The sequence below is a fragment of the Candoia aspera genome, chromosome 1, assembly GCF_035149785.1.
Source record: "Candoia aspera isolate rCanAsp1 chromosome 1, rCanAsp1.hap2, whole genome shotgun sequence".
In the NCBI taxonomy this organism is placed as follows: Eukaryota; Metazoa; Chordata; class Lepidosauria; order Squamata; family Boidae; genus Candoia; species Candoia aspera.
In genome coordinates, this window is record NC_086153.1 from 246,708,518 (window position 1) to 246,725,065 (window position 16,548).

The following is a 16,548-nucleotide window of genomic DNA, read 5'->3' on the forward strand; positions in this document are numbered from 1 at the left end:
AAAGATCACTGAAAATCCAATCAGTTTTATTATGTGCTCTGTTGTGCAGATTTCTGTTCCAGGAAGTTTTTATTATTATTATTATTATTATTATTATTATTATTATTATTATTATTATTGAAAAGTGAACATAAATTTGCCAACTCAGAGTGGTGTTTCATTCCAGAAAGCATTGCAAAGAAGGAACAGCCTTTACAGAAAACCCTGTATTGCTGTGAGCATGTAGCATGCTTTTGCTGTGAGAGGAAAGGAAAAGCCAAGGGGCCCAAGAGTCCAATATATTTTCAAAAGTAAATTAGATTTTTTTAATGGAAAGACAAACATAAGCAAGAGTTTGTTCCTGCAAGCATTCATCTTCCACTGGGGGTGAGAAATCCAAGCCTACTCCTTACAGCATCGGTAGTGAAATTCTATTACAACCTAGGTGTGCCAGTCTATCTTCTTGAGGTCTTCTTGCCGTGCTCATTTGTCAATTATGACTGTTTTCCTAAAGCCAGCTGCTCTGTTTCTGTCCCCTACCCTTTTATCCACACAGCGTCTGCAGTCCGGCCTGTCTGTGTCCCAGACTGTCTGCTTGATCATAATGTGTCCTGTGCCTGTCTGATTTCTTTTTCTATTTTCCAGCTTCTTCGCTATGCATATCCCTCCTCTGTCTTAAGAGTCCCTGCCTATTTAGGTAGGCTGAAAGGTGTTCTGACTGTACAAAACAATGAGCTTCGTAAGTGTACAGATTCCTGCCATATGCCTACCATGTGCAATACACCTGCATTTTGAAATTAGAAATATATTTAGCACAAACTGCTTTTTATTAGTTCATGAAGCTGTCCAGATGCTATTTTCATTTTTTAAAAGTCCTCCTATCCCACAGGGAGGAGGTTCCAGATCACAAAAGAAAATGATTTCTTACTCTTTTTTTCCTAAGGAATTCTTTGAGTTGTAGCCCAGGCTCTGAAAACCTTCTTTGTAGCAGTGTTTCATTACAGAAAATATGTCCCTTTACTTTAGAAGAGGAGTGATAGAACAGGAAAATCTGTTCAGTGTTCTTGGTTCTTGACTACCTCAAAAGGTCCAATTATATTGGGCCCCTCTGAAAACTGAAAGGAATGGGAACTAGAAAATATATTTTGGAGAGCATTATTATTAATCAGTTGTACCTGCTCTTTGTGTAGACTGGCTACATTTGCAAATCTGTTGTCAGTACAGGGCCCCATACTTCTGCATGAAGCCTTAGTTTAATTAATACTCTTACATACTATTTGCAATCTCATTTGATGTCCACAGTGTAATATTTGATACAGTTGAAAGGATACAGAACACTTGCCAATTTCTAAGAAGCGGAAAAAGTAACATTCTCATGAAATTAGCCATATGCCATTGGCTGAAATAAATAGTGGGACTATGACCCCTTATTTATATAGCTAGCCCACATCATGAGGTCTGTGGCAGAAAGGGAAATGTTCTCTTTAAAGGCTTCAAAGGACATTTAGAAATAAGAAGCCTTGGATGACATTAGCCATTCCGAATAGATGGTAAGCTTAACACTGTCTAACCGGACGGTCAGCTTTATTTAAACCTTGGACTGAAGAGAAAGACAGTGCATCCTTATTAATGGTTCTTGCCTGCCCTTAGTAGGCTCATCCACAAGGCTACTTACCAGTTCCTCACAGGTGTTCTAGCATGAAAATAGAAGACAGACTCCCATCTGGACAATCCATGGAGCATGGAGAAGGAGGCTTGAGGCAGCGTGGTTGGGGACAGTAGTTTATTGAGCTACAATGATGTTAAGAGATCAGTCTGAGCTGTCAGATTGCACCGCCTTCAGCAGTTGAAGAGCTTGACCAGTCTGAGTCTCAGTCTGCACCACAGGAACTAGCTGAAGAAAACACATGGGGGAAACGCAGGGCAGGCCGAGCCAGCTGATGCAGGACCTGAGCCAGCCCATCAATATCTCGCAAGTTAAGAAGAGCAAAGAACGTCACGCTGTCTACTTGAAAGAAAGGAGTGTGACTCAGCAAATTATCCAAGTTGGAAGTCAGGGCTACATCAAAGCAATGATGGTTCTTTCCACCCCCTTGCCTGCCTGCATCCCTATCGGTATCCTGCTTTTGATTCCTTGGATTACTTGGTGGAACCTTGGACTGAAACCTGACCAATCTCTTGGATTATTTTTCTCTAGAGTGCCTGAAAAGGAAGCTTTCATGGTTTCATCCTCTAAGCAGAAAGTTTGCAGCTGGCAACATGTTTGTTACTACAGTTCAGGATTTATGACGGTAACAAATACCTAGAGTTAGTATCAGAAGTTGGCTGTGTTAATTGCACAGAACAAATTAGCCCATCAAGTCTGCTGTGGAACCACCCCTTCCATCTGGTATCTGGGCTTGTTGCCTGCTTTTTAGTGCTGCTGTGGCTGCAGGAAAGCCTGGAATCACGGCTTCCACAACCACTTCCACCCCAATTTAAACTTAGAACCTGTGAGGCTCTGGTTTAATTCATATGATTGAGAATGAACTGAAAAGGATTGTCTCTTGTGCTTCTATGGCCCTTCCTAGAGGCTTCTACTGCCAGAAACCCCATACCTCACTTCTTGTCCTCACATTTTTTTAAAACAGTTCACTCCATCATAGAATGTGACCTGGTACAGATTTGGTTCCACTGTGCAGCCACATTTTTTCCCTCTCCTTTCCATTTGGATGGTCAGAGCTGTATGAATTCTGTGATCTGACATAAAATCAGTGATGCAGTTTCTCAGACTACAGCTAATGGGTGTTGATAGTTAAAACAGCTGGAAGGATTCAGGCTGAAGGAAGTGTTTTCACGCATCCAGAGAGGCATGGATTATTTTATTTTATATTCCATTTGTAGAAGATTGGAAGTAGAGTAAGTTGGAAAAGGGATCCATCACAGAAGATACAGCTATCTAGTGGCAATTCTGGGCCATTGATCTGTAAATCTTCCCAGGACAAATGTGAAAGCAGAAGCAGCATCATGGGTTGAGGTCACACATCATACTAAATCATGTTTTGTTTTGTTTTGTTTTTAAAAAGCCATAAACCAGATTTTACAAAATAAAATAGTTGGGTTCACACGAAGTGTGAAGGCAGAAAATAACTGAAACGTCGAGAAGTCGAGCCCCATTAAACTTTTCCTGACCTAGACTGTGATATAGTCATCTAGTGCTATTGAAGAGGCAACCAGGCAGAACAACAATTAGCAAATATACCTGGAGCACACGCCAAACTCAACAACCACCGTGAAAGGAAATGATGGCTGAAAAGCTGAGGAGAACATTTCATAAGGAGGCAAAACTTCTACAGATTCGAACAACAGAAGAACTTCAGTGGTGTTCCAGGAAATGCCTTCAGCTGCTGAGTGCTGGTTCCAACCAGAAACAGGACAGTGGTTTCTTGTTGGGTTTTTTTTTTTTTTACAAGAGCAGCCAGAAGAATCTTTTGGCAGACAGGAAGACCTTGTTCACTTGCAGCAGCAGTACAGAGCCTGGCATTTTTGTGGCAGTTTTAAATCAACCAAACCTTTCTACCCTCATGAGATTGGCAGCTGAATCCATTTACTGCTATGTTCTATGCTGTGTCCACAGAAGCCCACCAAGACTTTTTGTTCAAAGTACTATAGCTCTGCAGAGCTTTTGGAAAGTCCCTTCTCCTCTTGGCAGGATCTCTCATCTCACCTCAATTTCCCATGGGCAGAACTTTAACCTCAACCTGCCTTTTGGTTGCTTTCTCTCATTGTAGCATTGTTTTCCCTATTCTGAGGTCCGTGGGTAGGAGGACAATCAAGGATCACCTGATGGGGAGTTTTTGATTATCAGATGTAGACCTTTTCATCTGCCCAGGGAATTTACTGTTGTTGTTATTACAGCTGTGCATATGCCCCCCTCTGCAAATACAAAGGAGACCTTGAAGGTCCTTTATCGCACCATCAGCGACCTGCAAACCATCCACCCAGAGGGCGTTTTTACTGTAGTTGGGGACTTTAATCAGGCTGACTTGAAAACAGGCCTCCCCCATTTCCATCAATATGTGGATTTTGCAACCAGGATAAGAAACACATTGGACCTAGCCTATTCTAATATCAAGAATGCACTTAAGGCTTTTCCTGCCCCAATCTTGGTTCCTCAGACCATCTTACTGTAATGCTAATCCCAGCATACAGGCCTTTGTTAACTAGCACAAAAAACCAATTGTGAAGCAGGCGAGAGTTTGGCCCGAGGGAGCAATGGAAGCATTACGAGGCTGTTTTGAGAGTACAGACTGGGACAGGTTTAGAGAAGCTGCAACGAACAATCAACATACGAGTCTGGAGGAATACGTTTCATCTGTAACTACACATATCCAGAAGTGTATGGAGGATGTCTGTGTTACTAGAACATCATCATATGGGAGAATCAGAAATCTTGGATGACTCATGAGGTACAGGTGAAGCTGAAAGCGAGGAATGCTGCTTTTAAATCTGGTGAAATCTAGGCACTCAGAACAGCTAGAGCTGATCCTAACTGGGCTATAAGAACAGCAAAGCAGGCTTGTAGTCAGAAAGTTCAGAATTTTTTTTACGATCCTACAAATACCAGGTGCATGTGGCAGGGTGTTCAGACTATTACAGATTATAAGGCTACTCCGACATCATGTGAGGAGAATATAGATTTTCTTAATAGGTTTTTTAGTAGGTTTGAAGCACTTAACAATACTCCTGTATGGAAGGTTGTATCCCATCCTGACGAGCAGGCACAGACCCTTGATACAGTCAATGTTCGGAGGACCCTAAGAAAAATTAATATTCAGAAAGCAGCAGGCCCAGATAATTTCCCAGGGCAGGTACTGAGGGACTGTGCTGAACAGCTGGCCAGTGTCTTCACAGACATATTTAATATTCCTTGGCATCAGGCTGTGGTCCTGATATGTTTTAAGACTGCAACCATTATACCTGTGCCTAAAAAATCTACGATCGCGTGTCTCAATGATTATCGTCCGATAGCACCCAATCCTATTGTGATGAAATGTTTTGAGAGACTGATAAAGGACTATATTGTTTCCAGACTCCCTCCATTGTTTGATCCACTTCAGTTTGCTTATCGGCGGAACCGCTCTGTAAAGGATGCAATCTCCTCTGTTCTTCGTTCGAGTTTGGTACATCTAGAGGAGAAGAAGAGCTATGTGTGATTGCTGTTTGTTGATTTCAGCCCAGCACTCAATACGATTGTTCCCAGCACTTGGTGGACAAACTGGGTTCTCTGGGCTTCAGTACTCCTTTGTGTAATTGGCTACTTGACTTCCTTACTGAGAGGTCTCAGTCGGTGCGAGTTGGAAATAGCTCTATTTCTTTGAGCATCGGCTCCCCACAGGGCTGTGTCCTGAGCCCATTGTTGTTCACCCTGATGACCCACGACTGTTGTGCCAGGTTCACCACCAATTCTGTTCTGAAATATGCAGATGATACAAGGGTGGTGGGTCTTACCAGGGATGACAGTGAGTGGGCTTATAGGGAGGAGGTGAAGGGTTTGGTGGAGCGGTGCAATATGAACAGCCTGGTTCTAAATGTGGAAAAAACCAAGGAGATGATTATTGACTTTAGGAAGAACCGGCTTAGCCGCACTCCACTCGTTATTAATGACATAGCTGTGGAGTCCTGAGGGTGCAGATAACGAAGAGTCTGACTTGGTCTCTTAACACTGCATTTTTGGTAAACTGAGTGCAGCAACATCTGCATTTTTTGCGCCAGATGAGGAAAGTACATCTTCCATCTCCCATCCTCCTTACTTTCTCTAGAGGCACTGTAGAGAGCGTATTGACCAATTGTATTTCCATCTGGTTTGGAGGCTGCAGTGCCTCGGATAGGAAGTCTGTGCAGAGGGTGGTGAGGGCAGCGGGGAAGATAATCGGGATCTCACTGCCTCTCATCCAGGATGTAGCGCATACAGGCTGTCTGTCCAGAGCTTGAAATGTCGTCAGGGACTCCTCCCATCCTCATGATGGCCTGTTTTCTTTGTTACCCTCTGGGGACAGGTTCTGCTGCATCCAATGTAGAACAGTCAGACTCCTGAATGCCCAATAAGTTTTTTTTAAGTGGAATGTGTAATGTGTAAAGGATGTATATTTTACAGTAATTATGGTATTTTTCTTTTAGTGTCTGATTGTGTTTGTGAGCCAGCTGCAACGAAATTTCATTTTATTATGCACTTGGTGTATAGTGTAGAGTGGAATGACAATAAAGCTATTCTATTTTATTCTATTCTAAATTCATATAGGGATATAAATTAGACTCACTCCTCTATGGAGACAGTCAGTTGTGTAAAATATATTACAAGATCTGTAAATTATTTCATTGTAGCAAACTGCTACTCCAGATGGGAGAGTTTCTTTCTCTTCCCCCAGATATGCATTTGTCCAACATGCACAAAGCACATAAATAATATTGAAATCAATAGATACAAGATGGCTTTCTTATTTCTCAAGAGACGGCAAGATTTTATTTCTCCCCACTTCCTTCTCTAGAAGTTCCATTAAAAATTAAGGTTAGTAAAACAGTTAAGCTGATATAATACATATAATATATAGCAGTATGAGTATGATCTATCTCCAAGGAATCTCATTCAGCTATTGTTCATTGTTGGCAGGCCAGTATCTTGTTTCATCTGTTGCAGAGTGCAGTATCAAAACAGCAACACAGTGGGATTATTTTAAGGGATATTTTGATGTCCCTGTGAGTTCCATATTGGATGGGGGGGCAGCATCAACAGAAAGGTTTCACTCCCCCCATTTTATTACAGACATCAGCACATTAAGTCCTTTCTTCCTCCAGAGGCCATCTCTGCAACCACACTGATGGAGTACCAAGCAGAGGTTGTTATTCCATTGCCCTGCCCTATGAAGGTTTGCTCATTTAGGTCAAAACTAGACACCAGTGCAGCTAGTTAGTTTTAGGTCCCACATTTAATTATCTCACAGATTTGTGTATGCCTGTAGAGAGCCAAGCGTATTATTTTTAATTTCACTTTCTAAGGCTGCCCACTTGCCAACCTGGGCAGATTTTTTTTTTAATAGCACAATTGTGGAAGGAATTACTTGTTTTTAAAGTAAAAAATAATAAAGAAAATATCTGTAACTGAAGAAGAGTAAGGAGGAGGAGGAAGAGTCCTCCTGCTGCTACATCAGCCCACCGGGGCCCAACACACCCATGTCACCATGTGATATGGACTTTTGGTGCTGTCCCCTGATGAATGCATGGCTAGCTCAACTGGAAGAAACCTTTACCTTTACAGTATCTCATCACCTGTTGTTCCCTGAAAGGTTATTGGCAGGGATTTGAGCAATTCTTTGAGACCCTCAAGACTGAGCTTCAACCCCACAATTCAGCAACAGGATTAATGTCTTTTTTGAAATAAAGAGCAATTGTGAAGATCTTCATGCTTCTTGGGATGCTTATGGCAGCAATAGTGGTGGTTTACCTTTTGCCACCTCTGGGTTGTGGTCAAAACCCACCTGCTTTTTGCATTAAACGAAAAGTCTCCTACTGTCTTCCCTGCTCTGGAATGTGGGCTTCCAGATGAAAACAGTTTAGACTGGTATAAACGAGGGATGTTAATATTAAATAACTGCATCACTGATACCTCATGCTGATAAGCCCCACTGGCAATGCTCTGAACACAAAATAGATCTTCTAAGTACATATTTTTCTGACTGATGCTGAAACCTTTCCTCAATTACTTCCTAAGGCTGATAACTTTGAATCTCTTACATCTACTGTAATTGGCACAATGATCCACTTAGATGTCACACATACACATACATACAAAGGCTTCAGTATAGTAGTGCATTAATCCAAAAAAATGAAAGCCATCCTGAGACAGTTTTCTTAGTGCTAGAGGTCAAACAGATACTAATGTAGGGGGCAATAGTCTTAAACAGCTTCCTTACGGTGATAAATTATCAGACCATTTCAAGTAATATTCTGGAAAACTGTTTGAAGCTATAAATATGCATGAGGTGACCTTAAGCAGATTGTTCTCTTTTTTTTTTTTTTTGCAGCTTTGTCCAAACTTTAAAACTAACAAAGGAAGGGGAAATGGTAGGACAAAGGGAGGAGAGATTATAGTATAGGGAGAAGCAGGAAATCTGAATGTATTTCTGGCGTGCCCTATATTCTCTCCCAGGTTTCTGTCAGCTCACAAATAGCCACATATTTTAAACTGGACTGACTTCATTTTGCAGCCTCAAATTAGACTACTCAAATAATGAGATGCTTCTCCTGGCATTTTCGATGTTTGTACCCCATTTCTGAAATATCCTTCTTCCTGCACCCTTTTATGTTATTCTGGTGTTAATTTAAGAATGTTTTCATTTTCCCAAGTTTCCCCATTTAATTGCTAAGTTGTCTTTTCTTTTCTCTTTTCCTTTCTGCCCAGTTTTACCTAGAACTGTCTCTGTTGGATGTACAGTCTATCGAATCCCAAAAGTTTTCCTTCCGAATCAGTAAAGATTCAGATTGATCTATTTATAGCAAAAGGAGGCAATCCATGGTTCAGAGGCAGTCCCAAATCCCCATTTTTGCAGCCCCAGAGTCCCCAGGGAACATGTCAATAAATTTGGCAACAAATTGCTAAAAACCAGTGGCATGAATTTCTGCCACACTCCAAGCAGTAAAATGATAGAAATGAAGTGCACTAAGAGCCTTAACCATATGAAAAAGAGGGGCAGTTTGGTGTAGTGGTTAAGGCGCTAGGCTGGAAACCGGGAGACTGTGAGCTCTAGTCCTGCCTCAGGCATGAAGCGAGCTGGGTGACCTTGGGCCAGTCACTCTCTTTCAGCCCTAGGAAGGAGGCAATGGCAAACCACTTTGGAAAATGCTGCCTAGAAAACTGCAGGGACTTGTCCAGGCTATCAACAGGAGTGAACACTGACTTGAAGGCACACACACACAAAAAAGCATATAGAAAATAGACTGCCCCCCCCCCGGAAATAAAAAACTAAAGTAAAAAATTGTACACATATCCTACCTGCATGATAGGTACTTAAAATAATATTTTAAAAATGACTGGGAGGGGAACAAAAAGGCCCTCATCAGTATAGTCTTTTGAGGGAGATGGGAAGGGATGAAATTTGAAATATAAAGAAAATTAAATAAATAAATAAATAAATAGTCTACAATGTTAACCCACTCTTTAAATGTTATAGTTTTTTAAAGCAAGTTCCTTGCCAACTCACCTCACAGGGTTGTTGTTGTGGGGAAAACAGGAGGAGGAAGGAATATTAGGTATGTTCGCCACCTTGAGTTATTTATAAAAATAATAAAGGCGGGATAAAAAAATATCTAAAATAAGCAAATAATAAATAAAATAGTAGTATATGCAATCTACTGGGAGATATTTATTTGTTTTTTTGTTTGTTTATTTGTAAGGCTTGTACAGCCACCCATCTTAGAGCCACAACTCTGGGCAGCTCCCCACAATTATATAAAACCAACATCATACAAACAATAAAAGCCAAAAAGAATAAAAACTGAAACAAAGAAACCTGGCACCACAATCCAACTCCCTTAATGCAGCCAACAGCGCTGGCTTCCAACTCCAACTTCACTTCCTTAAGGAAATGTAACATTTAATACATTTTTTTCTAAAACATACCTACAGATCTATTCAGTAAGTAAATAAAAATAAGCACTGTCAATAACTTGTTTTTTAAAACCAGCTCATCCACCAAAAGCCAGACTGAATAACGGCTGACGGAATGGCCAAACAAATGACTGAACAATTTTGAAATAATTTTTATATTACTCTTCAGAAAAGGAGCCCAGGGAGGTGTCTAAAGAGACAGTAGCCTGACCTAGGCGGAGAGTTCAAAAGATGAGAAACAGCCACTCCAGCTAATAAAATTCTACAAAAGAGGGAAATCACAGCATTCCTATTGTATACTTATTTCCCATTGCACAGATTCGTTTTCTCATCCCACCACTTATTTGATATTGATTTCACTATCGTAGTAGAATAATCAGACGGGAAAGGATATCTCTTATTCTTCTTTGTCCACACCAAGGTATTTCAAGACTAAATGAGATTTTACAAGAGAGCTTGGTGATCTCATTGTTCCTTGCAATCAGGTTGTAGGGCTAGACGTTGGAAACGTAATGAAATTATGTGTCATAAGCTCAGCATACATAATGGAATTCCTATTATTCTAACTGCTGTTACTAAGAATGTTTAATATACAGAATGCATCTCATTCCCCATGCAGCCCAATTTCGATGCTGTCCACATAATTTCATTATTACTCACACAGCTAGCAAAGAAAGTCTTTATTTTCCTAACTGTACTACTTACACAAAAGCGGTTGTGTGTGATGCTTATGAGTGATCAGTATAGACACCAACAGCTTTGTTCTACTTTCCAACTGTAACCTTTCACAGAGTTGCTTTTTCCCTCTGGATATGTCGTAGCTTTTTCATTCTGGACAGAACCATCTTGCAATTAGTCCAGTATTTTAAAAAGAAAAATATTCATCTACACTTTCCTTTCCAAACAATTTATTATCCAGTCATATCACCACTCTATAGGTCCAAAATATTGAAAAGATTTTTTAGAAGGGGTTGATTTCTTCTGTTTGTTTGTTAGCTATAATTTGTAGTTTTGGCAGCAAGGAACGAAGAGACTAGACACAATAATGTGAGCCACCAAGAGTTGCCAGATTGCAGCAGGATACATATGCATACATACACACATGCCTGCACACACACACACACACACACATATTTACATACATACATACATACATGCAATAAATATATGTGTCATACTTTGAAGGAGGAACATAAGGAATTAAACATGAGCTGCATCCTATAAAGCAACAATTGAGAATTAGTACCTGATGCAACTAGAGCTTTATTTGAAGAAAATCCATCAAACATTGGCAAAGGAGCATTTCAGGAGCAGAGAGGATGCTTCATATCTACAGAATGCCAGGTAGAGTCCCAGGCATCTCCAGGTACAGCTCAGAAGAGATTCTACCTGAATCCTAGGAAGCCACTACTCATCAGAGTATAAAATGCTGAACTAGACACATATGGGCTAGTATGGATGGGCTCTCTTCTCAGTGTTCCTGTCAGTCAATTTCCCCTTTAACTGAGCATGAGTTTGATTCCCAATTTCTGCAACAGGGTGGAAGAGCATTCTATATGAAAATCCATTCATATTTTTATGTGGATTTCTCCTAAAAATTGCCTTTTTATTTGCAGTTTTGTAACAGTAATCATTTTTAGCAGATGGATTTTCCTTAATGCCTATTTTGTCCTTATTGTCTCCCATTATCTGCACTTTAAATACATTCATTGCTGCACATTTTAAGGTTATGAATAAACATACAAAATCTCAGAAAAAGAAAATGCAGGATATTTATCTACAGCACTTACCGTTGAACTGCCAAAGCAAGGAAAGCCATGATTATCTCAGCTTTTTTGCCTGCATCCTCACAGCCCAAAGCCTGAAAGGCAAGGGAACAGTTGAAATTATAATTCTGAAACTTTGACTAGAGGATGATTTTATATACAACGCGCCGCTATTTCTTTGCTTGTTTTGTAAGGGATGAACCTGACAAGGCAAGAACCCCAGTTTCTAGGCTAGAGAAAACTGGTCTGTCAGTATAGACTAGCTGCCCTCCAAGCCCATCAAGAAAACATCCAGCATCCATTGACTAGGAAAAATATAAAGAAAATCCCTAGAATTTAAACCCTGGATCACAGACCTATATAAGGGCTTTGATTTCTGTGGACAGTCTTCTGTTTATGGCTTCATTCTTGTTGGCAATAAAGAGACAAATCATTACTGAGGGCCTTCTGCTCAGTAAGCCCATTCCTGACTAAGGGGTTAAATATCTGGAGAAAATCTTCCAACCTGATAGCCTCCAAGTGATGTCACTTCCATCATTCTCCGGCCATTTACCATGGGTGGAGGGGGTGGTGGTGATGACCACTTACTAGAAGAAGATATAACTCTAGTTTTGGTAGTAAATGAACTCCCCAGTGATTGAACAATATCTTGACCAGGACTTTGCTTTGCAATATATCTCCATTGTTTCTGGGGGTGGCTAACTCCTGTTTCAAAGCAGTTTCTCTCTTTGAAACTGACAAGGCATGAAAATAATAGAAAACCAACCTGTAGCTTCCCATACTGGTAAATTTGCAGCCAAAAAGAAGGGGGTTTTCTTTCTATCCTACTTGGAAGAAACCAGCTCCCAAATTGTTGTCAGGATGGGGAGATGGGAAATAGATCTACCAGCAGTCATAACAGCCTGAATTAGTCTCAGGTTCCTTTTATGTTGGAATGAGAAGAATTGGAAGAGAAAGATTGGTCATCTGGAAGTGTCCCAATACATCTGGAGGAAACCCAGGTGGAAAAAACCGCCTTAAGGAAACTAGTGACTGTCTTGTTTTTGCTGCAATAGATTGAAGAACCAAATACCTACAACAGTGGTAGGTATGGGGTTTGCTTGCATTTTTGAAACTGGACTTGAAATGTTTCCAATGTCATGGAAATCACCTCCACTTCAAAACTTGATCCAGGAAAAAAGATAGAGCTATAAAGGCAAAAGTAGGAAAATACTAGTTTTATGGTTGGAAAAATAACAACTGGCAATGCTAAGAGATTAGTGTTGGAATTACCAGGGGTCAACTCAGCATTGTCTCATAAGCATAAGGGGGTTGCTCTAGCAAACTGCATCTCTATTGTGCTTGTGGGATATCACATGGGTCACCTGATTTCCACTTCCTCCTCCTCCTTGAGCTTGGGGATTAACAGTCTCCATTACCTCATGGGCAGATATGCAAGCAGGGGGACTGCAGAATGCAGCTCCTCGCCCTTTCTATTCCACATAGAAAGTGTCTCCAAAGAACCAGTGATGACTAAGTGCTTTCAACTATGAACCTACCTGTATCCAGACCTACTGAAAAAAAGTAAGCTATCTCTATCTTTCTTCATCTAACTACAGTGTGAAGACTGAATTTATTTCTGAACATAATTAAGCTTAATATGGAAGTTCCTTTTTTGGTTCATGCTTCTACTCTGCAAGATTTCTGTTAGCTGCTTGGAGTTCTTTTATTAACCTTTAAAAACTCCATCAATTAGAAATGGCAGCTGTCAAGCAGAAAAAAATTATTTCAATAGAAATATACTCTTACACTCTTCAGTTGGACAGGTAACATTTCTGGATATAAGTTACTAGTCACTAGTGACAACAAATATATATTAAATAAAATTAGCATGTAAAAAGTTTCCCAACATGGATCTTAGCAGAGTGTTCTTGTAAATATTTTCCTTGCTTTGCTCCAAAATCTGCAGATAAGAAGCCAAAAGTTTGTCTAAATGTGGCCAATCTACTTAGTCATTTCACTTATAATTCACATAATAATCTTTGTTTGGAAATAATCTTTCCTGGAAGTAATGAGCTTGCTTATTAAGATATGTATTTCTAACAACAACAGGAATATTGAAAATTGAATATAATGGTGCCAACTGAATCTAAACAGCTCTTGTGGTTTAAATTCGCATTAGTAAACACTTTGCCAGTCCCATTTCATAATACAGCTTGAAATTTCATAAAATGTAATTAAGATTTTCCAGATACCTTTTATAAACCATTTTGATAAAATAATACTTTGAACTGGAAAACAAAAACATATTAAGTTTTTCACATTTATAGCTTTGCTCTTCTCCTTCCCATCGTAAGAAAAGAAAGTGTAATACCTGGATTTTGTTTTTAAAAAACCAATCACAACTCAGAAAAAAAGTTTCATTTTTTCAAATAATTATTTTTTCAAAATAATGTTTTCATATGCTTTGTACTTTTAGGTTTAGACCCTCTTTGAAATAATTGCCCAAATGTAACCAAAAAAATATCATGAATTCTGAAAAGACTCTTACATACTCAAGAAGATGCTGCAGAGATATAGAAGCAAATTACGTGTGCTGGATGAGAGACCACAAAGGAACGTGTGTACTGTGCGAGCAATTTCTCCTAGGACCAGATGTCATGAAATCAGTCAACTGTTTGGGAAGGATGTAGAGGTTCTCTCACCCTGTTGGCTGATCCATCTGCTTTCTCAATATTTTAATGGATCAATATAAGTGCAAATCCAGCTTCTGTGTGCACCTCAGTTAAAGAACAGATTGTCAGAAGCTGTCCAGAACTTCAGGAAGGTCTTTGCTTAAGTTCTATCTGAAAATGTGTTCTACCACTGAGTTCTAGCAAGAACAGAAAGATTGGAAGATCAGATATAAATACCTAGGTCAGAATATTTATTCTTAATACCTTAAGAACTCATTTAGTGAGGTCAAGTTCCCCTCCCCCAACAAATAAATCAATATCAGAATAAGCTTGCCTTTGGTAGACATGCTTATAATACTAAAGCTAAAGACTGTCTTTAGCATAGATACACCCAGTCTAAAAAAACTAAGTCAAATCCATTTGGAACCACTGCAAATTATCCTATTATACCTACTGTGGCCCTACAGGTATTACTGTTACCTGAGATACTAGGAACTAGAATTCAATAATATTAGAAGCACTAACTGCATATTGACTATCCCTGCCTTCTAGATACACCCTGCTCCATGCTGGGTTGTAGAGTGGAAAAAGAGAGGCTAAATTACTCCAGGACTTCACAAGACTGAGAATCTTCAAAACAATTGGGCAAAAAGGGTTGACAATCAATTTTCTGGCAGTAGCTTGCAAAGTCAGACTGTTCCCAGAATTTCCTACAGATGAACTGGAGCATGTGGAGTTCTTGGTGCTTCCTGAGCCTTGTTGTTTCCATGTAGACATTTCATTGCCAGACTAGGCAACATCTTCAGACAAATATTCTCTTCAGTTGAAACTGGAACATCCCAGTGAGTCCTCAGCTGATAAACGTAAGCTGGGACCAGCATCAGCCCTAACCAGAAAGGAGAAGAACCTGACTGTGATATCCCCTGCAACTCTGCATACTAAACCCGTATATTTGAAATACACTATTTTATTTGCTGACAACATGTGGTGATGGGGTGTGGGAGGATAGCCCTAATACAGTGTTAGGTAAGTTGTGGTTTGGGCAGCCATTTTTGTAAAGGTTATCACTCCAGTTGCTGCAAGGTGTCATGAGATATGTAAGACTTTATATATAGAAATATGTCTGGCAGCTGTTCACTGTACTGTGGTTCACCATCAGTTGTTCCTGACATCTGATTGCTGAGGGAGAAGTACCACATATACACAGACCACTAACCTTAGAGTGACATTTAACCAGATCCTAAATTTATGATGATTACCTCTTTGTGGTTCTGACTCCATCTTATACACTAGGTAGTTACAAGAGGTAGTGTTTATGCATGTATTAGATTCATATCCCCTCTTATCTGTTTATGCATGTATTAGATTCATATCCCCTCTTATCTGTTTATGCATGTATTAGATTCATATCCCCTCTTATCTGTTTATGCATGTATTAGATTCATATCCCATCTTTCATTCAAGGCATTGTACAGAAGAGCTCCCTCCCCTTATTTTTCCCCACAGCAACAACTCATGGGTAAGGTTAGACTGAAAAGGAGTGACTAGCCCAAAGTCACTCCATGAGCTTCCATGACTAGTTCGACTCCTGAAGAATTATACACACTGGCACCTGTGGTGCCTGCTGGGTCATTGGACAGGTGTGTTGCCTGTTGGGCCTGGAATGATTCACTTCCTGGTTCCTTTTAGAAGACCAGTCAAAGCAATCCTATTAGGTAACATTTTTGTACATTTGCTGGCTATTAATAGTAGCAATACCTAGCATTCACAGAGGGCATTCAAGTGTTCAAAGTGCCTCCATAAGTTATCACCCCTTCCCCTTACCATACAAACACTGTCAACCATGCTGGCTTCTAAGGCAGCTTTAAAATCCCATCTCTTTCAATTGTGATGTACCGTGTTTAATTGTTCATTTAAATATCATCTGCCAAAGTGACAATTTAATTCTATTTTAATGGAAGATTTTACTGTTTTATATATCTTACAAGTTTTAATGTGTTGTTTGATTGTGGGCATTTTACATCCAAGGACTTTGGTTATGGTCTAAAATGTTTAAAAAGTCAAATGCGCTCATGAAATAAATAAATAAATAAATATTGTTTAAAAGGATATATATATATACACACATAAACAAAAAGAGGATAAAAGAGTAGTGTACAAATGAATAAACAGGGCATTTGTCTTTTCACTGTCAGAGCAATTAACATTTTTCAATATTTCATTAGTTCTATATATATTGTATAATTTTTAAAACCTGAAATCATCTCTTAAGCTCTAAACAGAATATAAATAATAGGAGCAATAGTTAGCACAGTATGGATGATAACATGAAATTGTTAATAAATTCTGCCCATACTACTAGAAGTCTGTTCTGATTTAAGAAATCCTATAAATCTGAAAGATGTAAACTTTATGTAAAGAGAAACCCACATTTTGCATGTGGTAATCTAAAACTGCAAACTAGAAATGGTTTTGAAACTGAGTTAAATTTTATGTCAGGTTTACT

The 16,548-nt window shown here is 39.5% G+C and overlaps 1 protein-coding gene across 1 annotated transcript in view; it reads right to left on the bottom strand.

Annotated features, from left to right (window-relative positions):
• Positions 1–11,479, bottom strand: part of INSC (INSC spindle orientation adaptor protein) — a 98,645-nt gene extending 87,166 nt beyond the window's left edge. The window contains exon 1 of the mRNA XM_063293022.1: positions 11,413–11,479. Coding sequence (XP_063149092.1) covers positions 11,413–11,441 — 29 coding nt within the window. The 5' untranslated portion in view covers positions 11,442–11,479. The remainder of the gene's footprint in view (positions 1–11,412) is intronic.
• Between the last annotated feature and the right edge of the window lie 5,069 nt (positions 11,480–16,548).